Source organism: Odocoileus virginianus, chromosome 27, assembly GCF_023699985.2.
Source record: "Odocoileus virginianus isolate 20LAN1187 ecotype Illinois chromosome 27, Ovbor_1.2, whole genome shotgun sequence".
In the NCBI taxonomy this organism is placed as follows: Eukaryota; Metazoa; Chordata; class Mammalia; order Artiodactyla; family Cervidae; genus Odocoileus; species Odocoileus virginianus.
In genome coordinates this window covers 7202250-7229175 of record NC_069700.1, presented here as the reverse complement: position 1 = coordinate 7229175, position 26926 = coordinate 7202250, and the positions used below count along the sequence as shown (strand labels likewise).

General features: G+C 47.4%; 1 protein-coding gene across 15 annotated transcripts; it reads right to left on the bottom strand.

The window, feature by feature from the left end:
- Nucleotides 1-1239: 1239 nt before the first annotated feature.
- Nucleotides 1240-21772, bottom strand: SIRT5 (sirtuin 5). Of its 15 annotated transcripts, none has more exons than XM_070457059.1 (10): nucleotides 21518-21535; nucleotides 17439-17483; nucleotides 16328-16477; nucleotides 14221-14354; nucleotides 12737-12962; nucleotides 10924-11011; nucleotides 10097-10150; nucleotides 8639-8762; nucleotides 7990-8105; nucleotides 1240-1403 (listed from the first exon to the last, which is right to left on the bottom strand). In XM_070457059.1, the coding sequence occupies exons 3-10, from the start codon at nucleotides 16440-16442 to the stop codon at nucleotides 1328-1330; spliced, it is 933 nt and encodes a 310-aa protein (XP_070313160.1). In that variant the 5' UTR covers nucleotides 16443-16477; nucleotides 17439-17483; nucleotides 21518-21535; the 3' UTR covers nucleotides 1240-1327. The 15 variants fall into 15 exon arrangements, with proteins under 15 accessions (XP_070313160.1, XP_070313161.1, XP_020759337.2 ...); XM_070457060.1 differs by lacking the exon at nucleotides 21518-21535 and adding an exon at nucleotides 21167-21253; XM_020903678.2 differs by lacking the exons at nucleotides 17439-17483; nucleotides 21518-21535 and adding an exon at nucleotides 21546-21771.
- Nucleotides 21773-26926: the final 5154 nt, after the last annotated feature.

Genomic DNA, 26926 nt, shown 5'->3' with positions numbered 1-26926 from the left:
CTGTCGCCGCCTCTTTGCGCTCAGGGAGCCGCTCAGTCGTGTCCGACTCTGCGACCCCATGGACCGCAGCACGCCAGGCCTCCCTGTCCATCACCAACTCCTGGAGTTTACTCAAACTTCATCTTCACCAGCCCCATTTTACATACCGAAACTGCATTATAAGTATTGTAAGTCCCTCCTACCCATGCAAAGGATCCTTGGCATTTATTCAAAGGCGGTTGCAAATACAGCACAAAGTTTTATGTCACCATGTGGCTTCTCCGAAAGCCAAGGGTGTGAGAGTAAATGCACTTTTGTGAGAGCCAGAAGTGATGTCACCCAGCTGCATAATCCCCCGGGAAGCCCACCTGGTCTAAGGGAGTTCGTTCTGTCCAACCTTCCCACGCTGGGTGCTGATGGCCACTTCCCGCCTTGGTCTCTGGTGCTCGCTGATAGCCGGCTTCCCTGGGTCTGCATTAGGTGGTGGGAGTTGAAGGGGGGCTGTGTTCTTCCTACTTTACAAAAAAGGTACTCTGAGCATACACTTTTTAAGTCCCATGGGAAAAACTCCCTTCCAGATTCCCTGTCTGGGGAAGCTTGGCAGACCCCACAGCGTGTGTGTTTATAACAGTGAGAAATGTCCTTCTGTGTATATGATACTGAGAAACAGCCCACCATCGCCTCTCCCTTTCCTCTCCGGCTGTTGCTCAGTTTTAGGCAGCTTTGTTTAACCTATATTTGCATCATTCTTTCTTCTCATCCTGATTTTCTACCTTGCTGCTAATTTTCTCTTCCATCCTTGCATGAGTTCTTATTGTAAGCTATCCCTGCCCTGAACTTGAGGTAAGGCAGTCAAACAGATAAACACTGAAAAGAAAACGTCCCAAACAAAGACATCTCTTGGGCTAAAATTTTTATGCAATAAGTTACCTGCATAGAGAGTGATTTCATTTTCCACCAAACCTTGCGCAACAATCAGAAATACCAGAGTTTTACCCCTCTATTTCTATCTCTGCCCAAATAGCAAAAACACAATCAGCAGAATCACTTTGTTTTAGACAATCTAATTACAAAGTTACCCAGTAACCAACCAAACACATCAGACTTATGTTTAGGATCAAACAAAACAATAGGAACTGACTTCAGAAGTCCTGTGACTTCTCCTTCTAAACACAGTTACTACTGTTGCTTCCAAGTCCCCATCAACCATCAGCAGTTTGGATTCCAGCCTGGCAATCAAAAGATATTTTCAGACTTTCCAGTATTTGGCTCACCATCCACCAGACTGCCTCCCCTGCTGGTGGCTGGGTACTTAGATGCGCTGAGATTTCTTGCTTCCCCAGGATGGCTATGAAACAGTCTCAGTTTCATGAGGAGCCAAGGCTTCAGGAAGAGTTGTCCCACATGGCCCCTGGAAATGAAACCTGAAACAGAAGGATGAACACAGCAAAGTTATGAGCAAAATGAGCATTCTGCTTCAGCAAGTCAACTTTCTTAGTTACAGCCAGAATAAAATCCAGATTCTCACAAGAGTCTTAGGCATTTTGGAGCCCAGTTCTTTCATCGAGTTTCTGACAACGCCAAATGCAGACACTTCAGTATGGGTTGGCACCCTCACTCCCAAGGGAATTTGGGAAAGCAATTGCTTAGAATTTCAGTTCAATTCAGTCACTCAGTGTGTCCGACCCTTTGCAACCCAGTGGACCACAGCACTCCAGACTTCCCTGTCCTTCACCATCTCCCAGAGCTTGCTCAAAGTCATGTCAGTGATGCCATCCAACCATCTCATCCTCTGTCATCCCCTTCTCCTCCTGTCTTCAATCTTTCCCAGCATCAGGGTCTTTCCCAATGAGTCAGTTCTTTGCATCAGGTAGCCAAAGTATTGGATTTTCAACTTCAACATCAGCCCTCCCAGTGAATATTCAGGACTGATTTCCTTTAGGATGGACTGGTTGGATCTCCTTGCAGTCCACGGCACTCTCAGAGTCTTCTCCAGCACCACAGTTCAAAAGCATCAATTCTTCGGCACTCAGCTTTCTTTATAATCCAACTCTCACATCCATACATGACTACTGGAAAAACCATAGCCTTGACTAGACAGACCTTTGTTGACAAAGTAACGTCTCTGCTTTTTAATATGCTGTCTCAGTTGGTCATAACTTTCCTTCCAAGGAGTAAATGTCTTTTAATTTCATGGGTGCAGTCACCATCTGCAGTGATTTGGGAGCCCACAAAAATAAAGTCTGCCACTGTTTCACAATCTATTTGCCATGAAGTGATGGGACCGGATGCCATGATTTTAGTTTTATGAATGTTGGGTTTAGAGTTTAGGTGCCTATAAACGAGAATTTTATTTTAAGGAGGAAGGAGAGACATGATTGTATTTTGTGATTGCTTTGCCAAACTCATAATTGTAAGTTTTATAAACGGTTATACAACTACATAAAGCCGCCTTCACTGATACTAAGGACAAGAGAAAATGAACCTCATACACCATGCAGACCATAAGGATCTTAACTGAGTCAGCTGGCCCACGCCAATCACTGAAATTCACAACTAGCCCTGACTTGTAGTTAAAAAGTAGGAAAAAGAGAAAGATCAAAGAAAGAAGAGGGAGAGAAAAGAAGAAAAACCAATGATTTCTGCTTCCTTCAAGGGAAAACACTTATGACAGGAGGAAAAAAAAAAACCCAACTAATTCTACTGTGTTATTAATAAATGAAAATCAACTGAGCACAATTTAAAATTTTTAAAAAAGCATCTGGTCATATTACTTATTCTTGACACAACAGTGATCAAGAATGTTCCCTTTGTGCCATGAATGGACGGCCCTGACCAACTGGCATTTCTGATCCTTCTGCCTCCCCTCCCGCAGGCCCACCCCATCCCCACCACCCCCAGCACATGGAAGGCTGCCCACTAGAAAGCTCCTCCCAGCACAGTCCCTTGAGGACTTTCCAGGAAGCACAGCCAGGCAGAGAGCACTCGGGGACTTCCCTCGACTTGCACCTGTTCTTTCGTGTGCCCCTTTCCACATTCATCCTCCTCCCGTTTACCAAAGCAAGCTGCACCTGACCTCACCCATCCCAGATCTTACATGGCACCTTATCCCAGAATGTGAAAACTTACAGGCTGCCAAACCAAGGGATGTTTGAAACACTGCTGTGGATCTGAGAAAACAAACGGTTTCTAAGGACTGGGTGATATACGCAAACAGCATCACTTCATTCTTGCTTTCAGTAAAATTGAAAGAGGCTCTTACAGAACTGCCAAACAGATCACTAAAGTTGATTCAGGAGTACTCTGGATATTTCAGCATATAAGGAAGAAGGAGGTCCAAAATCTGAGTGGCCAGAACAAAATTCCTTTCATGCCCAGGGTTTATGTGGCCCAGGTTTCTGAGTATTTTATGTATGGCATTGTTGTTCAGTTGCTAAGTTGTGTCCAATTTTGCAACCCAATGGACTGCATGCAGCCAACCAGGCTTCCCTGTCCTTCACCATCTCTCAGAGCTTGCTCAAAGTCATGTCCAGTCAGTCAGTGATGCCATTCAACCATCTTGTCTTCTGTCGTCCCCTTCTCCTCCTGCCTTCTATCTTGCCCAGCATCAGGGTCTTTCCCAATGAGTCAGCTCTTCGCATCAGGTGGCCAAAGTATTGCAGTTTCAGCTTGAGCATCAGTCTTTCCAATGAATATTCAGGACTGATTTCCTTTAACATTGACTAGTTTGATCTCCTTGCAGTCCAAGGGACTCTCAAGAGTCTTCTCCAACACCACAGTTCAAAAGCATCAATTCTTCGGTGCTCTGCCTTCTTTATGGTCCACCTCTCACATCTATACATGACTACTTAGTTTTTGCTTTTCTCTATAAAAAGCAAAAACTAAGAATTACAGTTGACATTGAAAAGGTAAGTGTTTAGCTTGGAAAATCTGGCCTGCCACCCCTCAGACTGGAATTAGAGACACAGATACTCGAAACAGAATTCCCCCTTGCCCCCACCCCAGAACAAGCTGCACAGGGTCATAGTAGCTCCCTTCTTCAAGCGTTCACTGCTTTGATGCTCACTAAGGAAGTCTGTCCTCTCAAATCATAACTGTTGGAAATGACGGCAGTAAAGGATGAAAGACCCCTGCGCCTGGAGGAGGACCTCAGTCACTTGGCCACAGAGAAGCAGCCTGATTTCCAAACCAGGCGCGGAGCTCCAGGTGAGGGGTGTCCGGGCCCCATGTTTCACATCCACCTCCAAGGTCACAGGACCCTGCGACCACGTTGCAGCCAGAGCAGATCTGACCCCTCCCCCCCGCCCCCCACACACGGTCCTGCTAGTTGCTCAGTCGATCAAAAACAGCTTCACTGAAATTTTACCTAAACTCAACCTTCCTTCCACATCCTACAGGAAGTCCATCTCTTCCTGTGTTTGGGGACAGGCCACAGGGCTCTCTGGGGTCCCCCCGCTGTGGTGAGTCAGGAAACCTGATCGTCTTAGGATACGGGTTTGTTTCCCGTGACCACAGGCCTATTAGGGCTGCAGCATCGGGAACTCTGCCTCCTGACGGCACGCAATCCTCAGGGTGGATGTGTCTATGTCTCTGTTAGTCACTCAGTCGTGTCCAGCTCTTTGCGACCTCATGGACTGTAAGTCGCCAGGCTCCTCTGTCCCTCCACACACACTACTGGCCACCTCCACCTCCTGGAGCCCCTCTCCCCGCCCCCTCCCCCACACACAGGCCTCCCGGGCTGGCTGCCCCCGGGGGCCTCTGCCCAGGTGGTCCTGGCACCTGGCAAGTTCTTGGCCCAGGGGTCTCCTCGGCGAACCGCCCCTCGTCCTCCAGGGCTCTCTGAGGCTCCCCCCCACCCACTGGGTCCCGCGCCCACCTGCTGCCCCCGCCTCCCTTCTACCACCGCCTTTTCCCACAGCCCGATCCCACTTCTCATGGGCCGCACAATGTGCACATCTGTTATCTTATCGTTCACTGTTTGCCCTTTCGGCTAGGAGGCCATCTTCACATGGCAGGGTTTTTATGTTGTTTACTAATATATCCTATCCCGAGCACTCAGAACAGTCCCAGTGGTAAAGAATCTTCCTGCCAATGCAGGAGACGCAGGTTTGATCCCTGGGTGGGGAAGATCCCTTGGAGAAGGAAATGGCAACCCACTCCAGTATTCCTGCCTGGAAAATTTCATGAACAGAGGCGCCTGGTGAGCGACAGTCCATGGGGCTGCAAAAGAGCTGGACACAACTGAGTCACTAAGCAACCACCCAGCCCAGGGCATAGTATGTGCTAAATAAATACTTGCGGACTGGGGCTCAATTCCAAAGTTTAGAGAAATGCAAAGCAGCACGACTGGGGGTCACAGGGCACTGGGGGGGTCCACTGTCCTCGGAAGGCCTTGCACACCAGTCCCTTGGGCGCACTAATCCCATTTTTGCCTCAACAAATACACAGATCCTTACATGCCAAAGACCCCTGGGGTTGAGAAACAGTCAAAACCCTGATGTCTAAATCCCCAAATGCCTAGTCTAATGGTTGCTCAGAAAATCATCCAAGATAACCATCTGGGACTGGGGAAATGACAAAAAAACAAAATAGGAACTAATTAACACCTTGAAAATATTAATACATTTCGATGGGAGGCAAATACCATGACTCTGTTTCTAAATTAGAATTAGAGCAAAGAATCCAAACAACTTGTGCAAGGTCAAAGGAGTCTTGGGAAATCCAAATTGAAAATGTAGGCAGAAATGAATAAATACATAAAACGCAGGCATCATTTCCTTCAACCTATTTAGGTAATAAAGAAATCAGGTGAAAAGGCAGTATCATTTCAATTTCCATTTTTCCTACTAACCTAGAGCTGGGGCTGGCAAAATGTTTTCTGTAAAAGAGTCAGAGACTTACTATTTCATCTTTGCAGGCCAGACAGTTTCTGCTGCAACTCCTCACTTCCATTGTTTAAATGCAAAAGCAGCCACAGACAATATGGGAACATGTGGCTGTGGCTGGGTGCTAATAAAACTTTATTTACAAAAATGTAGCGGGTGAATTAGGATTAGGCAATGGCACCCCACTCCAGTACTCTTGCCTGCAAAATCCCATGGACTAAGGAGCCTGGTGGGCTGCAGTCCATGATGTCCCAAAGAGTCGGACACGACTGAGCGACTTCACTTTCACTTTTCACTTTCATGCATTGGAGAAGGAAATGGCAACCCACTCCAGTGTTCTTGCCTGGAGAATCCCAGGGACGGGGGAGCCTGGTGGGCTGCTGTCTATGGGTCACACAGAGTCGGACACGACTGAAGCGACTTAGCAGCAGCAGCAGTGAGTGAATTTGGCTGACAGGCAGTAGTTTGCTGACCTCTGACCTAGGCTAGAGTTCAGCCAACATCTGTTACATGTGAGATGTGAGAAATTTCGGCCTTTGTTTAGATGCGTGTTTAAACCAGCTTCTCAGTCACTCTGGGTTTGGTTCCCAGTTTGAAAACCCGAGTAGGATGAGATGACCACCCACGTCTCTTCTAAATGTCAGCTTTGATGATGCCCAGATAAAAGCATCGCTGGCTTCACTGGTCAGTTATACTCGTCTGGTACAGAGAGCCTTGGCTCCCGAAAAGGTCCACGGAGCATCTGTTGTGATTCCTGCGGTTGGTGCTGTTCAGATCTGATCAAAGTCCCAGACCAGCAAGAGGCCTGTTTATTTGAACAGAGACACTGCAGGTTTTCAGGATGGGAAGCTAAAGAATGTTTGTTGAAGACGAGCAGCAGCTGAAGCAGGTTTGCGGTTTGGGGAGGCCCAACTCATGAAGTGATATCATTACACGCCAAGAATTTCGTCTGAACTTGCAGGGAAAACTGCCAAGTTCATTTTCCTTTCACATGAAGACGTACACAATGGATGCATATCAGAATCACCCAGGAAGCGTATAAAACGGGGGGAGCTCAGGCTAAACCTCACACCAATTACATCAGAATCTCCTGAGTGGTACCCAGTCATCAGATTTTAGAAAAAAAAATTTTTTTTTAAGATTTTTTTATGTGGACCATTCTTAAAGTCTTCATTGAATTTGTTACAATATTGCTTCTGTTATGTTCTGGTTTTTATGGCCAAGAGGCATGTGGGATCTTAGGTCCCTGACCGCGGGTGGAAGCCACACCCACTGCACTGGAAGGCCAAGTCTTAACCTCTGGACCACCAGGGAAGTTCCCAGGCATCAGATTTTTTAAAATAGGCAGTTGAGGCAAAAGTCACTGACTAAAGTAATGACAAGACGCTTCAGTAATGTTTCACATTTTACTTATTCATATTGATGCATTAGTTCATAGTCTACCTTATTCTGGAAAGGAAATTACACTATTAAGAACATATAAACTACATTAAAAGGGAAGACAGGAAAGCAGGAGTGGAAAAAAGAAATCAAAACAGAGGAGAAGATGTAAACTGGAGCCTAGACCTCATGAGACAACATGTGAATATACGACAATGATCTATACTTTCCTCACAAATTTGGGGGGGCAGGATCAGTATCATTAAATGGCCACAGGTACAAATACTCTTGGCAATGTTCTTGCCCAAACATTCTTGGGCAAAAGAGGAATTCGCCCAGGGAGCCCCATGGAGAACAGTGGGTGACAGAGTTGTGTGTGGGTATCTCCCTGGCTTACGTGCTGAGTCTTCAGCTGACCGGCATCTAAATGCCATTACTATACTTAGCTTTAATACATGAATAAAAGTAAAGTCCAAAGCATCAAAGAAGAACTTTCAAAATGTGAAGAAGAAAAACCCATGGCAAACTCCCTGTAAACATGGCTACCTCAATCTACAGTCAATATGTTTTCTTCCATCAATCTACAACTAATAATACGTTGTTTTCTTCCATCAAAGCAACTACAGACCAAATAAGAAAACCCAAACTCTGTGTTACAAAATTAGGACAGCAGGTAACATCTGCTTGGACGACCGTGTCCAAACCTGCTCGGTGCCGTCGGCCTCCCGCCCTGGGAACCCCGTACCTGAATCTGTTCGTGGCCGGGGTGGTTTCCATGTTGAATTCGGCCACAGGCACGCCGCGGGCTGACACCTGGGGAGCAAACATAGCAGCGGGATAGACCACGGAGGAAGTCCCCACCTGCAGGGCAAACAAGCGGAGGCGGACCAGTGACCACACCGGAGAAGCAGCGTCTTTGCAGAAAACCTTACAGAAACTCGGGCCAGCTTGTGGCTGCTGGTGTGAGGGAAGGTAAGCTGGGCGGGATAAATGGAGAATGTCTGGGGGACAAGGGGGAGGTGGGAGGCTCCCCTTTGGCTGATCCCTCGAATTCAGGAAGGATTTTCTTCATGTTTAGTCACCAAATCATGTCTGATTCTTTGCAACCCCGTGGACCGTAGCCCTCCTGTCTCCTCTTGTCCATGGAATTTCCCAGCAAGAACACTGGAGTGGGTTGCCATTTCCGTCTCCAAGGGATCTTCCCACCCAGGGCTCAAACCCACGTCTCCTGCCTTGGCAGGCGGGTTCTTTACCACCAGTTACATGGTACGGAAGAGAGAGCTGAGCACGTGGCAAGAGTGGCAAAGAAATTATCTGATCATCACCCGAGCAGGGTGAGTTTTAGTTCTTTCTGCTCTTTGAAAAGATCAGGGAAGATCATGTGACTTACTTACCACTAGACACAAGTCACAGCGGGCCAGCTCTTTGTCGACCTCCTCCAGGATGGCAGGGTCCAGGTTTTCTCCAAACCACACCACGTGAGGTCGCAGCAGGCCCCCGCATCCTGGCTCTTCACACCTGTAAGGGTGTCATCCTTAACCCACTCCCAAGACCTACTCTTGGGAAGGCCTGCCTAGCTGGATCAGGGGAAATCATAAAGTCTCTATTGTGTCTGGATGCACTGGGGTGATTTGTTGGTGAATGTGTCTCAGCCAACCTTGACGTTCTCTTTCTAAACAGCTTTCTCTTCCCAGTTACTTCCTTCTACTCAGGCACAGCTGTGCTCATGGTTAGCTGGACCCAGGAGGAATACTGGACTCAGACTTGCCTTCAACACACCAACCACTTGCTAATGTCATCAATGACCTCCCTCATCTTCTCTCAAATTCACCTCTCTCTTGCCTTGTCGGTAGCCAAGTTCTCCTGTGTCAATTTCCCAAAATCTCTCATCTTTCACTAGCTACTACCCTAGGTCATCTCTAGTCAACGTATTTATTTACGTTCTAAAATAATCTCCCCCAAACACCATTTTCATCATATTAATTGCCTAATCAAGTTTATTTTAGATTTAAACTTTAGAATTTAGTCATGAAAACTTACTCTTTTAGGTCAAAACTCTGATTTTAGTAATGAAAATCCTTATTAAGAAAAATTTTAAGGGTTAAGTAAACCAAGGAAATGTTAGCATAATTGCTCTTTAGGGAGCAATAATGTACTTTTACACATTCAGTGCTCTGAGTAGCTCTGCAACAAAGCACATGCTTCAAACTTGGTTCACTCCAGTGTTTCCATATTTATTTGGGCATGTGACATCTTTTTTCTCCGAGTAGTGCCTGTCAACGTCACGTGGATCCACTGCCCAATGAAACACTTTGCGAAGGGCCATTTTAAGGTCGAGTTTTGAAAAACTGGCATAAAAATCTTTTCAAGGTTTTTTGCTATTGTTAATCTGCACAAATTCTGCTCGGTCCCATAACTTCACCTCTGCGAGACCTCTTACAGCCTCCCTAGCCCTGGATTAGCAACACTGATGAGGAGGAGGAGGGGAGGAGGAAGGCAGCTGAGGCTTCCTGACCAGTTAGGTCCAGGATGCCAGCCACCACGCTTCACACACGCCAGATGAATGTCTACAACACAGCAGCTTCTGAAACTTTCCAGACCCCAAATGATCCCACCACAACACAGAGGAGAAAGGGACAGGACTGATGTACTTCTCTTAAGCCTGGTTTGGTTTACCCTTTGTCCTTTCACCCTTGACCTCATGGATCAGGGCTGGTTTCAGCATTGGCATGTTTCAGAGGCATCTTACCAAGTGAACTTAGATTTTGACTCCTACTAATTTTCTTTCTTTCCTTTTTTTTTTTTTTTTGCAAACTGAAGCACCAAACACAGATCAAAGTCTTTTTACCCACCGGGGCAATTGCTCCACTGGGATTCCGGCATCTTGAGTTTTGGGGTCTGGAGCCCTGAAGTAAATAATATTAGAAAAGGAAGAATGTCACTGGTGTAATCAATGAACAAAGAAATAAGATAAGCCGGTAAGATTGTCTCTTTGCCTGGCCATCTATGGCACAAAACTCCTGATGACTACACACTGGCTTACAAGAGGATGAGGAGGGTAGGCATAAACAACTGATTATCAGTGGTTCTACCACAAGAAAGCGAATCTGTATGCGGGGCAGTGCAGTACTGCTGTGCTAAGGGGAGTTTCATGATTTGCATCGTATATGTCACTGCAATTTCAATCACCTGCAATGATACTATAAGTTACCTGTATAACTTATACCAATTTCTAGTGGCTAGGTAGAATTTTTCTCAATATTCTGAGTCTACTCTTAATTTTTCCCCCAATTATAATATTTACAATAGTAAATGTTCATCATGGACATGTTGGAAAGTTCAGAAAGATATAAAAAAGAAATCAAAATTGCCATAATCCTACTGTCCCTGTTAGTACGGTGTTGATTTCCTTCTGGACGTTTAACTACATACAGTTACATCAACATGGTGAGGGTGGATGTGTGTTTAAATACAAAGTTGGGATCATAATGTATAGAGTTAGAGCCTGTTATTTTCACCTATTATAACCTGTGAGCAAAATATTTGCCTTACAATATGGCAAATTTTATGTCTCATAAACATCCATGGGAGTCATAGATGAATGTTCAGTTTCTTGGTGTTTATAGTCAGCTGAAGAGACGAAACAACACATGCCTATTCCAGAGTGCAGTATAATTACCCTTTTCCTGATAAAGCTGGACAAATTGGACTCTTATAGTTCTCAGCCACAACTCCACAAGAGGTGCATCGAGTTTTAAATAAGCTACCTGAAAAACACAAGTTTAAACAAGACCAGAATTTAGCATAATCGGGAGCAACTGACTCCACGTCTAAAAGAGTACAAAATGATTTCGTTTCTATACATCACTTTAACAAATGCGCCCATCCCAGCTTTCATGGGAAACATCAAGGCATGTAGTGAGGTTGAAAAAGCCAGAACACACGCCCTCCTGGACTTCGTGATCTGGAGAGGAGAGGGGGAAAGGAAGTAACTTACTGCATGGCCAAGGAGCTCTCTGATTACCCAGGTGTTCAGGTGGAATTCAAATTTGCAACAGGGTAGAAAAAGCCAATCTAAACCTAAGGGCAGGATTTACTGAGAATATGCCTGATAGAGGCTCAGTAGCTTGGGATATGTTTTACAAAATCTTAATTTTGACTTAGTAAAGCTTGAATCTTTTCTACAAAAGCAGCTCAATAAATAATCAACTAATAAATGAAGCAAATAATCATAAAAACTAGCAGAGACTTACCTAGCTTAACCCATAAAAGGTGACCTCAGTTCACTACACAGTCACCGTGTGCCCAGCGATGAGGTCACACGGCAGTGGACACACACTGGTCCATTCTCTCCAGGGCTCCTTTGAGAAACCACATCCTCTGTTCCATGCCAAGCTGATGGAGCTGTCAGTCACATTCCCCAAACACAACCTGGGGCACAAGTTCCAGACTGGTCTAATTGTGGCATCCTGTCCCTCCAGCAGTAGTGTTTGGTCAAAAAGGATGATGATAGTCAGGCCATCCAGAGATTTGTTTTCTGAGGGGATGGCTAAACTGGAGGGAGCCTGGAGCCCCACTGAGTCACTGCTTCTGGAAATTCTGCAATTTGAAATGCATTTCTTTGGACTGAATTTTTGTAGACTATTAAATGCCTTCCCTGGATGGCTCAGCAGTCAAGAATTTACCTGCAATGCAGGAGACGCGGGTTCAGTCCCTGGATCAGGACGATCCCCTAGAGGAGGAAATGGCAACCCACTCCAGTATTCTTGCCTGGGAAATCCCACAGACCAGAGGAGGCTGGCGGGCTGTAGTCCAGACAGTAGCAAAAAGTTGGACATGACTGAGCGGCTCAACACAGCATCACAGACTATCAAATGCCCTTGGGGAAAAATTCTGGCATACCCATTTATGCTCTTGTGTGAACAAATTTATTAGATTTTCAGTGAGAAGAGGGAAGAGGAGGGTGTCAGTGAAAGCAAAGAAGGGAAACCAGAGGGATCCCAGACAAGCTCCTCGGTGTCACAGGAGGCTCCGTGGGGCTCCCGGGAGGGAAGGTCACTGAGCGGGCAGCCCCCTTAAGGTTCCAGGACGGAGGAGAAATACAGTCCAAGCAGACAGTGCCCATGTGCAGGGGCAGGGAAGGGAGAGTAAATGGATCTCCCAGGGATGCCAGGCCTTTGCAGCCTGAATCCTGCTTAAGCCCCAGCCATTCAATGGCCCAAACCTCCCGCTTCCTGGCACCCAGGTGGGGGTGGGGTAGGGAGCACCCCCACCATCTCCATCTGGGAGCACAGGGTCCCCTCAACGGGACCCCCAGGGAGGGGAGAGCACGCAGGTGTGCAGACCGGCTTCTCCAGGCCGGGTGGTCTGCACCCCAGACCCCAGGGTCCCGGCAGCATGCTGCTCTGACTCGGGGGACCCACGTGGGCCCCAGCAGCATGTGTGTTTTCAGGTCTGGGTTCCCCTCCCATGCAAGACCGAGGGCCTCTCACCATGGATTTCCAGCAGGTTCTTGGTGCCAGCCTTGCGGTGCAGCTCGTCAATGTTCTGGGTGATGACCACCACCTGTCGGCCTTGCCCGTGCAGCCGGGCCTGGCACTCGGCGATGGCCAGGTGCCCGGCGTTGGGCTCCTTGCTCTGCACCACCTCCCGCCGGTAGTGGTAGAACTCCCACACCTGGGACGGATTCCGGGCGAAGGCCTGCGGGGTGGCCAGGTCCTGGGGGGCAGGGAGGAGGCGGGGGTCAGGGCTGATGCTCTGGAAGCCGGGCGGCGGGAGCAGTGGACTTGGGTGGGAGGACACTCCCAGGCGCCCTTTGCCGTGGGCAGCCAGGCACCTTCGGGGGGTGTCGCGGGAACACGTCCGTGTAGGTTCATGCGGGCGCGGGCCCAGGGCTCCTGAGGGGCCCTGGAGAAATTAGGTTTAATTTCCCCAGCAAGATCGCAACCCATCCCATCTTCCAGTCAGGTGAGCTACGAACACAGAGCAACGCATGGGAAGGTAACTTAGGCTGGAAGCCACGTTTTCGTGGAGCTCCACGTGACATGATGACGATCTCATTTATCCAGGAAGAAAAGTAAAATGCAAAACGCCCAACTGAACTGTAATGGCCATAGTGGGGAAACTCATAGGTGCACACACACACACATACAACTACACATTAAAAAAAGGAGTGTATACGTTATAGTAACAGGATATATAAAATACGTATTTTTAAAAGTACAATTCCTCCAAACTTCCCTGGTGGTACAGTGGGTAAGAATCCACCTGCCGATGCAGGGGACACGGGTTTGACCCCTGATGAGGGAACAAAGATCCCGCCTGTGGCACAGTGCAGCCAAGATAAATAAATAAAAATAAATACTCGACAAAATAAAGTAAAAAAATAAAAAAGAAATGTAATACACCTTGACTGTGGTGGCAGTTGTATCACTATGTATACATTTGTCAAAACTCACTGAAATGTACACTTAAAATTGGTGATTTTTATTGCATGTTTATTATATCTCAATAAAAATTGAATTTTTAAAACTCTGTGCCCCCAGAGAACTTATATTCTAATGACCTTTGTACAAAGTTTTGAGCATTAAGGCCTAAGCCTTTAATGACTCAACACTGGTTTCATTTGGAAAGTTCACAGAAACTTTTAAAAAATGTGTAATTCTTAATTTCAACATGAATAGAAAAGTAATGAATTATGCTAACCAAAGTTTCCCGGTTCCACTTTGCTTACTAGAGGAAATCCAACTGTTATCTGAATAAGGGCAATCAATGCATGCTGAGAAAGAAAGAAAAGAGGCTGCTTTGCTGAAGTCTGAGGTTTTAATCCTACGGACTTTGTGTCGATGCCAAAAAGAACAGGACAAAACAGTCACAGTAAATTTCAGACTGTTCCCCTCTGATAGAGATTCTGAGTCCAACTGTTCAACGCCTTCATTCAGAAAGAGCCTCTCAGAGCTCCGGCAACATTACCGACCTGGGCTTTCCATTTCCTCCAGTAACCTCCCGCTCCTCGGAACGTCGGAACCCCACTCTCAGCGCTGATACCGGCCCCAGAAATGACGACTATGTGCTTGGCTTTCGCAAAACACTTCCGGAAGTCGGCCATATCTAAAGAGAGGAAAATCTTGGTCAATCCAGGGTTTCATTTGGACATTTGCATCCCAGTTCAATGGCCTATATTTTGAAACTTGACCGTGCATGAAATTATACTTTTAAGATAACCAAATAAAAACCTTCCCATGCAACGAAGATGGCCCCGTGCACCTGCCGTGTGAGAGGACAGTGTCTGCAGAAAGGGGCGGGGGTCTGGGGTGAACAGCCCGAGCTCTGAGCCCCACTCTGCCCGCCGCCGCCCCATCTCCCACGAGTGGGATCCTATGTGAACGGCTGACCCTCTGCTGTCTGGGTCTCCTCGGCTGTTTGATGTGCACATGTGTGCTTTCCTGAGAGAGCGGGGCTGCTGTGAGGATTAAAAAAGGAGACAATGCAGGAGACACAAGAGGCGTGGGTTCAATCCCTGGGGTGGGAAGATCCCCTGGAGAAAGAAATGGCATCCTGCTCAGTCTTCTTGGCTGGGAAATCCCATGGACAGAGGAGCCTGGCGGGCTACAGTCTGAGGGGTCGCAGAGTCGAAATTGACTGAGCGCAAACGCTCGCGCGCGCGCGCACACACACACACACACACACACACAATGAGTGGGGATGTATCTTCCTTCTTAAAAGTAAAAGCAAGCTTGTGTGGTGTGAGGGCTGACCTCAGGCCCACTGGACCCCAAAGCCGTCCCTTCTGTTCTGCCCGATGTCCGAATCCCTGAGTGGGAAGAGAGAACTTCCAAGACAATGCAATTTACAAAAAGGGAAGTTTTATTACTGGCTCGAGTCAGGGCTTTCTGCTGCAACCAACACAGTGGCGCAAGGTCAGAAAGCCCTGAACAAAGGCTGTTATCCAAATTTATAAGGTATGCATAAGAGGTTAGTAGCTGTCTTAACAGGATTGGTTACATGTTTGCAAAGCAATTTTATTGGTACAAACTTTCGCGGGCCTTTCAGCTCTTCCTTTGTTTCTTACTGGGAGCATATTGGCTGGCTTCAGGTTACCTGATGGGGGTAGGGAATCTTATCATTTCGGGGGAAGCAAAAACTTAGGTCCAGGCTGCCTGTCATGGTATTAACCCTGGCAGCCTCACACCTTCCTCCCCAAATTCACTTCCCTTGGAGGATCCTGCTAATTCCAGCTTCCCTCAGCATCACTAGCAGGATGAGGCTGAGGGCCCCTCCCCGTGAACAAACGCTCCATCCCACTCTGGACACACTCTCCTTTACAGCTCAAGGGAGACTTGGTCTTTTTAACAAGACCGCCCCAGAGACCTGGGGTAACAGAAGAGGACGGAACGCAGAGAGTGGCACGGCAGCAGGGAGTCGTGGTCACAGCCTGTGACTCATGCTCCAGGACATGAGGGCTGGCCCTCCATCTCCAGGCATCCTCCTGCCCGACCTCAGACCCACAGGGGCGGCAGCTCGCCTCCCGTGAGGGCTCCCTACGCCCAGGCTCTGTGCCGAGCACTTGGGCATCACAAGGTAGGCTGAGACAAACATCATCAGCCCAGGACAAGGATGGAGAGCCAGACTGGGAACTGCCGTTGTCTCTCCTGGCAGGGTCCTGGCACAGCCTGTGGCTCCCGCTCTCCCGGGCCCTGTGGCCCGGCAGCTCTCGTGCATGAGATACGGAGAGGCCGTGGCCCAACGGGCCAGGCCTGAGCGCTTCACAAGCTGTGGGAGCCCCCCTCCACTGGCCGCGCTGGGAGAAGCCAGGGTGGACCAACATCGCCTCTGGCTGGCCCAGGCCATCTTCCAGGTGCAGCCAATCTGTGCGAAGGCACCGAAGCTTTGAGCAAGACCAGAAGCAGGTTCCTCGGTTGATGGAGCAGGCTCTCTGGTCTCCCCGGGGGGCAGTGGCAACCAAGGCTAATTAACTCTTGGACCGATCAAGCGCCCCTCAGGCATGAAACCGGTGATGGAGAAAAGGAAGGAAGAGAGTGGGCTGCAGGGGGAGGTGATGTCACCGTGTATGAAAGACCTACTTGAACTCGGACGAGCCATTGTTAGGCAAATCTTGGTTTGTGTGGAGATTGGAGACTTCAGTCCACAACACAGCCGCGAAAACAATCGGTTCTGGACGATCCAGAGAGGTGGCATCAGGTTTTCTGTGTTGCGCTAACAATTGAGACGGACTTCAGAAAAATCACAAAACAAACAGAAACAATCAGAAAACACTCATCTTTCTACAAATACACACACACACACACACACACACACACACACACGGGCTTCCCAGGTGGCGCTAGTGGTAAAGAACAGGCCTGCCAATTCAGGAGCTATAAAGAGGTGTGGGTTTGATCCCTGGGTCAGAAAGATCCCCTAGAGGAGGGCACAGCTACCCACTCCAGTATTCCTGCCTGGGAATCCCCATGGACAGAGGAGACTGATGGGTGGCAGTTCAGTGGGTCACAAAGAGTCAGCCACAACTGAAGCAACTTAGCATGCATATACACATACACATATATACAAAAGAATACCCTTAACAAAAATCCTCAGTAGCAATCTTCATGGTGTTCACACAAACACCGTCTAAACTGGCTATTTACACGGTGTACTCTCAAGCACTCTGAGGTGCCTAGAACAGTGGATTACAAAGCATGGTTCCCAGACCAGCATCATCCTGAGATCTCATCAGAAAGGTAAAGTCATAGGCTCCACTCCAGACCCACTGAACCAGGAACTCTTCAGGCTGGGCCCCCATCGGTCTCTGGGTAATTCTGATGAACACTGAAGTCTGAGAACCACAGCCTTAGAGGGTTAGGAAGGAGTTAGATGGGAGAATTCATTTGAAAAACAGGTTCTGATACTTTTTAAAAGGTACGAGAGCCATTGGCTTGACTTTCAGACAAAATACAGTTTCTCTGAGAATGTATATTCTGAGAACTTAACGAGGCCGGAAAGATATGTACCATAACAACAAACGGGATTAAGATGAGATCATGTCAAAGAAATCTGTGGGTCTTAAAGCACATTGACTAAATCTTTATCTATCCCTGAGGAGTTAGACAGGGATAGCAGAGAAAGACAAAGCACAGTAAAGGCAATATTCAGATCCATGACATCAAAAGGGTAACTGACACATCTGACTTTTACCTAGTGGAAGAACGCAAATTGTTGGAAGAACTCAGGGTTAAAGGTCTGTAGGTATAGGAAAAATAGAAAAATAACACATTTCCCAATATTTTACAATCCCTTTGGAGGACAACTTATCAAAATTACAAATGCACTTTCCCTTTGACCTAGCAATCCTGTCTGGACATTTTTACAACTCACAAAAGTGAGACTTGCACACATCCAACATGACATATCTACAGGGTTGTTCTTTATAGACTATTGTAATTAATAGGAAGAGACTAGAACAACCTACATGACCATCTGCAGAGGATGAGTTCAATAAACAAGGGCACTTTCACAATGGACAGCATGGTTGCTGTCAAAAAAGAATGCATGTAAGATTCTACCTGTATGACATTCTAGAGGGCAAAGAGGACTTATTTGTATGTGTTTAAAAAAAATAAATGGAAGAATTCCCAAGACATTAGTAACAAGAATGAGGATGAGAATCAGGATGTATGGAGACAAGAGTGGAAGCAAGGATTTCCAGTAGATTGCAAAGGGTAGTTTCAGTAGTTTCTATGCTATTTGCATTGTCAGTGCTCTCTGGCGAAAGTCTAGGAACACACCTGCAGCTGAGCAAGTACAAGGAGCGAGAGCTCACAGTGAGGAGCTGCAGGCATATTGGTGCCATATTGGTGACCTTGGTGGTGGTGGCTTAGTCGATAAGTAGTGTGTCTCTTGCAACCCCATGGACTGTAGCCCGCCAGGCCCCTCTCTCCATGCGACTTCCTGGCAGGAATACTAGAGTGGGTTGCCATTTCCTCCTCCAGGCGATCTTTCCAACATAGGGATCGAACTCGCATCTCCTGCATTGCAGGCAGATTCTTTACCAGTGAGTCACCAGGGAAGCCCATCTTGATGAAGTTAAGACAAAAGGGTTTGGGCTTGTGTTGGGTAAGGCTAGGGAGAGTCATGGAAGGAGGCTCTGATCTACGCTGGATGTTGTCTGGGAAAAGTTTCCTTTTATTGGATATTTCAGTGGTCTAAAGAGGAAGGAGTGAAGTAAAGCTTGAGCTGGGATTGGTCAAGAGGCAACAGGCCCTCCTATCAGCCAAGATAGGAGGGTGTTTTGTCACTTTTGTGGTTTAGAGAAAGTTCTTACTTATATCTGGTTTCGACCTAATTATGAAATTGTCTTATTTTTGTCCTGATTGATCATGATTACAGCTAGCCTTGTTTGATGTTCGTGTCCTGCGAAATTATTTACATTCAACAGGCCAATCAGATAGTAGCAGGTCAAAAGCTGGAAGCAAACCAAAGGCCTATCAATTTATAAACGGATAAACAAACTATGGTTCATCCATAACAGACATAGCTCATCACTGGATGTGTTTCATCCAGGGAACTACTATTCAGCCTTGTAATTAAAAACTACAAGTTTAGCTTAACTAAAACTTACAGTTTTAGTTTTATAGTTAAAACTTCAAAAGGTACTAAAAAGCTGGAGTATTTCAAACTGCTGCTGATTGTCAACTGAAAATTAGATAAAATTCTAAATTGTGATAATAAAAAACACTTATAAGACAAAAAATCATGAGTTTTTTTTAATGAATGTAGGAATTGTTTTGCTAAATTTTCCATTAACTTACAAGATATTCTCTAAGTGGCTCAGAGGTTAAAGTGACTGCCTGCAATGCAAGAGACCAGGGTTCGATCCCTGGGTCAGGAAGATCCCCTGGAGAGGGAAATGGCCACCCACTCCAGTATTCTTGCCTGGAGAATCCCATGGACAGAGGAGCCTGGTGGGCTACAGTCCACGGGGTCACAAAAGAGTTGGACAAGACTAAGCGACTTCACTTTCACTTTTTCTCAGTAAATATGAAAACAAAGGAGAGGTTTAAAAAAAAACTTAAAATTTTTTTAAAAAATAAACACTGTTTCATCACAGTGCCACCTGAAATTTATCTCCACGATTTGTAAATGCTCAGAACAGAAGTCTATTTCCAATATGCTTTGTTGTTGTTTAGTCGCTCAGTTGTGTCTGACTCTTTGCAACCCTGTGGACTATAGCCAGCCAGGCTCCTCTGTCCATGGAATTCTCCAGGCAAGAATACTGGAGTGGGTTGCCATTTCCTTCTCCAGGCCATCTTCCCAACCCAGGGATACAGCCAGCGTCTCCCATATTGGCAAGCGGATTCTTTAACACTGTGCCACCTGGGAAGCACTTTCAAGATGCTACTGAAAAGTATTCATCAGAAGAATCTTCTGTGTCAATATTTATGTGCTTTTCTGCAGGATCAGAGTGGGCAGTGGTTCTAGCTGCCACAAACCAACAACCCAATTCAAAGGCCAAAGCAAATACCCCGAGAGTAAGAAGGCCCCCACTGTGCTGAGTCAGAGGAGGAAGACATCAGTTTATCTGGTCCAAAAGCCCTCAGGGTGAAAACTGCCCTAGGTAAGCCTCCAATTATCCTGCCCTGATTTGACCTTCAGGTGGCAAGTAAGGCCTCAGGGAATAAAATAAACTCATTCATTGCAGTCATTGGGAGCTTTCTGAGTGCAGGATAGGTTCTCAAACACTGATATTAGTCTGAGTGAATGGCAATCCTCACTTAACCAGGCTTTCTTGGGAAACCTGAAACTCACCTACCCAATTAGAAAATCAGAAAAATGTCTCTATGTTCCCTGTTGAGAAAGGGGGCACCCCACCAATTCTGAAAAATACAATAATACAATACTATAAATGTAAGGTTATATGAGGAATTCAAGAGAAAAAGCATTTACACAACATTAATTAAAAATACATTAATTTAAAGTACATCACGAAGGAACTACAAAAACTCCCACGGGTGTTCAATAAATACTTTTTGAACACCTATGAACCAGTCCATCCTAAAGGAGATCAGTCCTGGGTGTTAACTGGAGGGACTGATGTTGAAGCTGCAACTCCAATACTTTGGCCACCTGATGCGAAGAGCTGACTCATTTGAAAAGACCCTGATGCTGGGAAAGATTGAGGGCAGGAGGAGAAGGGGACGACAGAGGATGAGATGGTTGGATGGCATCACCGACACAATGGACATGGGTTTGGGTGGACTCCGGGAGTTGGTGATGGACAGGGAGGCCTGGCGTGCTGCGGTTCATGGGTTCACAAAGAGTCGGACACGACTGAGGGAGCCCCCAGCTATCAACATTGGGAGACTCACTTCCTCTCCCCAGTCCACCACTCGCTCTTATTAGGTCACCAGCCCGCTCCACCTTGCTAAACCCAACGGTCCACCTTGATCAGGTCCAGCCCCTGACCCCTTTGATCACCTCTCGGGGAACCACTCGCTGCTCCCGGTTTTCCTCCTGCCTCGCTGGATCGCTCCACCCTCCCAGGGCTTCACGATTGCATCCCGCCTTGGATGTCCAACACAAGGCTCCCAGCTCACACAGTCAAGCCTCAACTCTTGAACATCCGCAAACACCCCCAACCCCCCGCAAAGCCTTAGGACGCCATCCTCCTTGGCCCCCACTTCTCCCTTGGGCTCACGTCTCACACCCACACAACGCGATATACCCCAGCAACTGCAGCTTACAACTGTGTCCAGCCCGGCCGCGCCTCCCACGCCCACCACCCGGTCCAGGCCGTCCCATACGTCACCCGGCCTGCAGCAGGGCCCCGAGGGACTCTACTCAACGGGGACACCCTGCCCCGCGTCCCCCGGGCCACCGCCTCCTTCACGGCGGCCTACCAGGCCCACCCGCCCCGGGCGCCTGACTTTCCAACCGCGGTTCTGGTCCCCTCCCTCGCCTCTCCGGCCGCAGCTAGCGCCCCGCGCTGTGCCTGGAAGACCCCCGATCTCGGGCTTCCGCAGGTGTGTCTGCCGGGGGCGGGGGGTGGGGAGGGCTGCCACTCGGATCCACCAGAAGAAACGGGGTCCGCGCCCCCTTCCCCCCTCGCCCTCGCCGTTCCCCATCCCCTCTCCCCTCCCCCACTCCTTCTTTGCCGCTCGGCCTCCCCCCCCACCCTCTCGGACCCCGGAACAGTCCGAGGCAATTGATCCGCGCATGCGCGCCGCAGTGGGCCGGCCCCCCGCGCTCGCCCCGGGAGCCCCCCCAACGGCGCCCACCGGGGCCCTGTGCTCGATCGCGACCCACGGAGCGGGAGTCCAGGGGAGACGGCGGAGAGCACGGCCAGGCCCCGGCGCCCACGCACCTGCAGGAGGCGGGGACCGCGGCGGATCCCCGGCGCGGGGGCGGGACAACCAGACTGGGGGCGGAGCTGCTCCAGCCACCGGCCCCGGGCTGCAGCGGCCCCTGCCGGCGGCTCACACCTGGTCCGGCTCCCGGGCCCTGGAGGCCCTTCGCTGGGCCTGCTCGTCGCACAAGGTTGTTTCTTTGCATTGCTTTCTTTAGGGGGATGGCCCGGCGCAGGGAGGGCGGGGGGGGGGGGTGGGGTGGGGGGGGCGGGCTGTTGCTTCGTTTTTGTGAGCTTCCCAGACGTGTCGTGAAAGACAGACGAGCTGCTTTCTTTCTTGAGCCTACAGCTGGACCGCACTACTTGGCCACAGAGCATGTGAAATATTGGGGCGGCTTTCCCTGAAAAGCTATTTCCAATGAAGGTTGGCGGGGGTTCCCAGGCCAGCCCACCAATGACGAGCGCTGATGCTGAGATCCTTACCCAGCGTCGAAAGGGACCAGTTTCCAGGCCTCGCGTACTCTGTGATCTCCGTGGCTCCGCGTGTCGGATCGCCCTTAAAAGCAGTCATCTTTCTTTGTCTTTGATTCAGTCTTACCACCAGAACTAATTTTCAGAGAATAGAATTGTTTCTGGACTGGCCAGTAATCCTAAAGGGAGGTGGTCTGAGAATTTGGGTGCATAGAATGTGATGTTAGCATTTGTTTTTCCGTCTCTGACCTCATCCACCCCCCTCAGTTTGGCTGGAAGTCCTCACCGCTTTGGAACCCCTCTTGCCCCCGCAGGTTATCAGTTTCCAGGGCCCTCTGGAGTCCAAGAAAATTGGAGAAGGGTCTTAGGTCTGACTGCTACTTTTTCTGTGACATGTATATGGCACTTTGTACCAGACACCTCTAAGATCTTCACATGTCTTAACCAGCTAAAATCTTCCCCACCCAATAAAAGATATACAGTTATTCCAACTTTGCAGATAGGGAAACTGAGGCACAAGGCGGTCAAGTAACTACTCAAGATAGGCTGTTGAATAGCAGAGCTGGGGTTTAAGCCTAAATGCTTTGGCTCCAGCCACAGGGTCTGCGCCACTGTATCTTAATGTACTGCGTCTCATTAACATGTTAAGCTGCTTTTTGTGGTTTTGATGTTAGTCATCAGGTGTCAATCTTTGTCTTCATTCAGACACTGCCGGGGGGAGGGGGGGGGGCGGCACACTGTGGGAGAGACCCCGTGCCCCTCACTGCAACCTTCCATGGCACCAGCCACAGGGTGGATCCCTCCTGGGACATCACATTCTATCAAGGCCTAAGGGTCACCACCCACAGCTACCCACTACATACGCCTTAACCACATACCTTCTTCCAGACTTAGGAAAGCTGACTCTTCTGCCAATATCAGGCTACTTTCTTTTCTTGAAACATCAACCACTATCCTTTCCATCCTTAGAGCAACTCAAGCTTAATTTCTTGATGGTCTTGTCCTTCCAAACCAAAGACTGGTCCCTGTTTCTGGAATATTCATTTTTCATTCCCTCAGTAGTAGTGCTGCAGGGAAAAGTTATTTCTTACTCCATGCTGAGACTTTCTTTGATTTGCTTTTTGTTACTTTTGTAATTGTAATTATACATAATGGCCTGCCTCAGAGAATCCTGCCTCTCTACCTGACTGTAAACTAAAGTGCCTTTGTTCAGAACCCTGTCCACCTGTAGACTGCAGGATGGAAGAAATCAATACGTCCCCTGCCTGAGGTTTGCCATTCTAGGAGATATTTGCTAGATTAATGGCCTTTCTACTTTGTTCACTCATCCCCCCTCCTCTCTGATCCATAAAAATATCTGGCATCCAGACCCCATAAAGATGATTATTTTGAAACATTAGTCTACCATCTTCTCGGTCAGCTGAATAAAGTTGTAATTGCTTGCCTCGACACCTCCTCTCCAATCCATTGGCCTTGGACTCAGTAACAGGAACTCCTTTCTCATCTTTCCAGCCTGAGTTCAGACATCACTTCCTCAAGGAGCCTTCTCTGACCTCATCTCCCCCAGTCTCCTCTCTTAAAGCAGGCTCTTAAAGCACCATCGCAGTTATCCCAATGAAGACTTCAAATGTATCTCTGTTCATTTGATTAAATTTTATCTGCCCACCAGGCTGTGAGTTTTCCTGAGGATGACACTTTTGTCTCGATGTGCTCACAGTGATATTTCCAGTCCCTCACAGTGCCTGATAGGAGATGCTCAATTTATGAATTCATTTAATATGTATTAAATAAAAGAATAAGCAACCTCACAGGAAAAGCAGCCCAGAACTGAGAGGATAACAGCTTGGCTATCTTTACCAAAATGAAGAAAACAAATCAATTTTCTTCCATGCTGCTTATGGGTCCCTAGCAGGACAAAACAATTAAAAAAAAATAAAGAAGCAAAAAAGTTTATTAATAACTCACCCTATCTACAGAGGGTCTCCTGGCATAACCAGGTAGGAGATGTAAGAGTTAAGGAGCGCATATACTGGGAGTTGGTACTGCCGCCTTCCTTTAGTAAAATGCAGACAGGCCAAGCTTTACTTCTGGAAAGACAGTCTCCCCCAACCCTGACTTTTCCCATCCTCTTGGGGCCACTCGCTTTGCTGGCTGTCATGCTGCCCCCCAGGGGTGGACTGTCCTCTTTAAGCCTCTGATACAAATATCAACTTGGACATAAACCCCTAGGCTTGATGTCTTTCATTGATAGATTTTGACACACTGGGAGAAGTTTTAACTTTCTAAGGGAGAATAAGAAGAAAATAAGAATCAAGATCACAAAACTGCAAGACGCACAACACAATCCAGAAATTGTGCAAAAGCCCAGCCTCACTCAGTTCTATTCTATTTCCCAGCTCCAACTTGTTTCCATGAGACCACCATGCCAAGGTAACATCATCGCCACATGGCCATTCCCAACAACATGTTGGATCCTTCTTGGAGGAAGGCAAGAGACCAAGCCCTCTGCACAGCCCCTCCAGTTCTTTGGGTTCCAGTATGAGTCCTGAGCGGGTAGCTAACACCAAGTGTGATCCTGCCCTAAGAGGGATCCATGCACACAGCACTGCGGCTTGTGGCTGTCACCCCCTGCAGCGGATCAGTGCGTCTGCACAGGATATGACTGCATCTATTACAGCGAGCAAGCACGCAGCTCAGGCTGAAGAAGTAACATTGACGGGAGGCGCTGAGCTGAGTGGTGGTGGACAGGAAATGGGGTTGCAGGTGTTTGCAGGCTCTGCGGTAAGGAATCCAAGGTAGTGAGACCAAGGCTACATCAGACAGTCTGGAGCAATGAGGACAGTCTTTCAGGGCTGGATAGTGGGCTGTGGAGGAGCTCATACCTGTATTCTTAACACCTGAGAGTCTCGTCCTTTCTTTTCATGTTTAAAACATCCAACATATTGTTGATTTTTTGGTGGGTGCAATAACTTTTATCTTTCTAAAGAAATCGAAAGAGTGACCACACTCATGAAAGAGAATTTCCCCATTGTGTCTTTTCCTTTCCACCTTTATCTTAAGATATAGCTCTCCTTTCATGCCTCCATCCATCCTCAGTTAGATGTCTGAATTCTCCATACTTACGAGTGTTTACTGCCTAATGGAAGGCCGTTCACACTTGTTGAATAGGGGGAGGAAAGAGTTGAGTGGAGAAGGTCTGTGCTTGTGAGGACATCTCTCTTCTGAGACCCCTCCACATTGCTACTTGGCCTTCTGATTCGTTCTTTGTATCACTTCTTCGGTTTTCAAAGTTGTGTAGATGCCTCTGCCTGCCACGCCTCCGTCCTGTGGTTGTCCTTTGACAGTGGGTACCATCTCTTTCAAGTGTTGTCTTAAACTGGCCTCTTTTGGTCTAGAGATGCTTCACATTCCAGCACAGGAAATTCTCCAAATTTACTTCACAAGTATTTACTACACATCAAAACACTAAGATGCTTGACAAGTTCTTCACTTGTCTACCCATCTCTTCTTCCACATGCTCCACTACAGTTTCTAGACAAACCTTTGTATGCTCCAAACCTGTTAGCATTTTCTGCTCTGACATGTTTAAGAATAAAAGCTTTGCATTCTACCTAAAAAACCAAAGGCAATGAGGAGACCCCAGACTGTGTGGCACAGCAAAAAGACTTTGGGTCACACCAGATTGTTACAGAAAAGCCACGGGGAAATAAGTAGAAGCAAAGTTTACAAGTGTCCATTACTTTGATGTAATTTCCCTTTGGCAAAAACTTTGTGGTGGAAAAGGGCTAGCTATCTTCTTTTGTTTAAATGTCACAGAATACCAAGATGGCCCCAAGTGGTTCATTTCCTTTTTGGCAACTGGCTTTCATGCTTCGCTTATGCTATTCATATATTATCGCGAGAGGGATTTTTATAGTGTTTTATACGTCCTGGGTGCTCTCCAATCATTAATAAGTTATTCCTTCCTGAATCTTCAGGTCAATGTTAACATCTTCCGTTTTAAGAGCTGGATGTACATCTCTACATCTCCACCTGGATGCAGAGGTTAAGTGCCTGGCCCAAGGTCCGGGGGTGAGGCACTGTCAAACCTGGGACTGTGTAATTTAATAGAAAAAGAATCCAACACTGTATCATTCACCAGAAGAAGGCTACACTTAACCCAGGCCACTTTAACAGTCAAAGGAGAGATGAATTAAGCGCTGAGATGGTTTGTTTCAAAGCTTGCTTAGGGGAGAACCAGCCAGGGAAGGGTCAGTTACTTTGCTGTGATAGGACTTCTAAATAAATCCAGTTCAGCGCCTTGACCGCAGACACTAGAACGGTCACTTGTGATGTCTCTCCCTATGTTTTTATATATTCACAGTCGTGTTCTAAAATGACCTTCTGAGGGATTGATGGAAGAGGTGATTTAGATCCAAGGTCACTAAAATTGACAATAAAAGAAGGAATTTTAGCTTTATATAGTAGTCACTTCTTAAAAGCTATGGGTAGCTGATATTCTGTTTATTTTTTCTTACTAGTAGGATCAATTTAAAATATATTTGGCAAGAATACTGTACTTTTTTGTAGGACTTTTCAGCAAGGGAAGGTTAAAAGCACTAAAAAGAATCCTCAGGCGTCGCCAGGCAAAATCAATGGTTGCTTCTTCTGGGTTTCAGCATCAGAGATTGCCTGTCTTCCAATTTCCCTTCTTACATTCCTCTGAGAGGCCAAAGGAAAGCTCTAGAAGTGAATTCAAACTCGGTTTCCTTGACTTTCCAGAGATCCCTATAATTGAGCAATTGTGATTTAGTGAGAGAATCTAAGAAAATGGATTCATTCTTCAGTCTCAGTAGAAAAAGCTTCTGCCTAAACTAACTTCTTTGTTCAC

Coding starts and splice junctions, on each gene's coding strand:
- SIRT5 (XM_020903678.2), bottom strand. CDS start 16,442: ATGCCACCTCTCTGGATCGTCCAGAACCGATTGTTTTCGCGGCTGTGT. Junction 8,106..8,638: donor GCTGTGACTTGTGTCTAGTG/GTAAGTAAGTCA, acceptor TTTGCCCTGCAG/GTGGGGACTTCCTCCGTGGT. Junction 1,404..7,989: donor CCGGCCACGAACAGATTCAG/GTACGGGGTTCC, acceptor CTTCTGTTTCAG/GTTTCATTTCCAGGGGCCAT.